Genomic DNA, 1,105 nt, shown 5'->3' on the forward strand with positions numbered 1-1,105 from the left:
CACAACTATAACACAATAATAACACACCATAACACAATTCTAATAGCATAACACAACAATAATACAAAGTAAAACATCTATAACACCATTATATCAACACAACACAACAATAACACACACCAACACATTTATAACACACAATAACACGTCTATAACTCACAATAACACAACTATAATACGATTATAACACACAATAATACATTATCACACATATATAATGCATCTCTAAAAATCATAACATAACAACAACACCTTTATAACACACAATATCACACAATAATACAACTATAACACTATTATAATATTACAATAACACAACTAAAACTTCAACATTTATTTTAAAATAAACAATGTAGTTACCTCAACGACTTCGGGAGACCGTTAGATTATTCTTCGGCTCTCTTGCGACCTTTTATTTTGTGTGCTACAATGAGAAAGAAAATAAATCACTAGTTGTTGTCAAGCTTCTTCAGGCCTATTAAATCACTAGTTGTTATCAACACTACATAAAATAAGTTTTTGTCTGTTTCAGGATTTAATTCGGGTCGAATTCACCATAAACACACCTATTAAATTTCTCGCGTTGATTCGAGTCGGGTCAAACATTTTTTTTTTAATTTTTATATGTTGTGTGACTCAATTTCACTTGTACTCCACTTATTGGACTACACAAGCAACTCACCTTGCAAAGTCCTGCGGAAGGCAATATATATATTAACTATAAAACTTATATTTTATAAATATATAATATTTATATTAGTACTAATAATAATATATTATTATTAATTTGTTATATATTATAATTTACAGAATTTAATTTTATAAAAATATGATAAAATTTTAAATATTATAATTATTTTTAAAATAACACAAATTATATATAAAAGAATTTTTTAAATTATTTTATATTTCATACTTCTCTAGGACTCCGCTTTCCCCCTCTCTGTAATCTAACCGTCTCATCACCCAAAGATCTAACCCTATTCTGAAAATCTTCTCGCCATGAATCCAGACAATTTCATTCACAATACCAGCGAGGCCATCGCCAACGCCTCCGGAGGCGCTGGAGATTCTGCCGTCGCCTCCATCGAAAGCCTTAAGAAAC

The 1,105-nt window shown here is 29.5% G+C and overlaps 1 protein-coding gene across 1 annotated transcript in view; it reads left to right on the forward strand.

Moving 5' to 3' along the window:
- Positions 1–1,002: 1,002 nt before the first annotated feature.
- Positions 1,003–1,105, forward strand: part of LOC110035524 (chaperone protein ClpB1-like) — a 2,346-nt gene continuing 2,243 nt past the window's right edge. Inside the window, 1 exon segment of the mRNA XM_020739795.1 lies at positions 1,003–1,060. Within this exon segment, the coding sequence (XP_020595454.1) occupies positions 1,003–1,060 (58 nt within the window).

The sequence above is a fragment of the Phalaenopsis equestris genome, unplaced genomic scaffold (genome assembly GCF_001263595.1).
Source record: "Phalaenopsis equestris unplaced genomic scaffold, ASM126359v1 Scaffold000002, whole genome shotgun sequence".
Taxonomy (NCBI): Eukaryota; Viridiplantae; Streptophyta; class Magnoliopsida; order Asparagales; family Orchidaceae; genus Phalaenopsis; species Phalaenopsis equestris.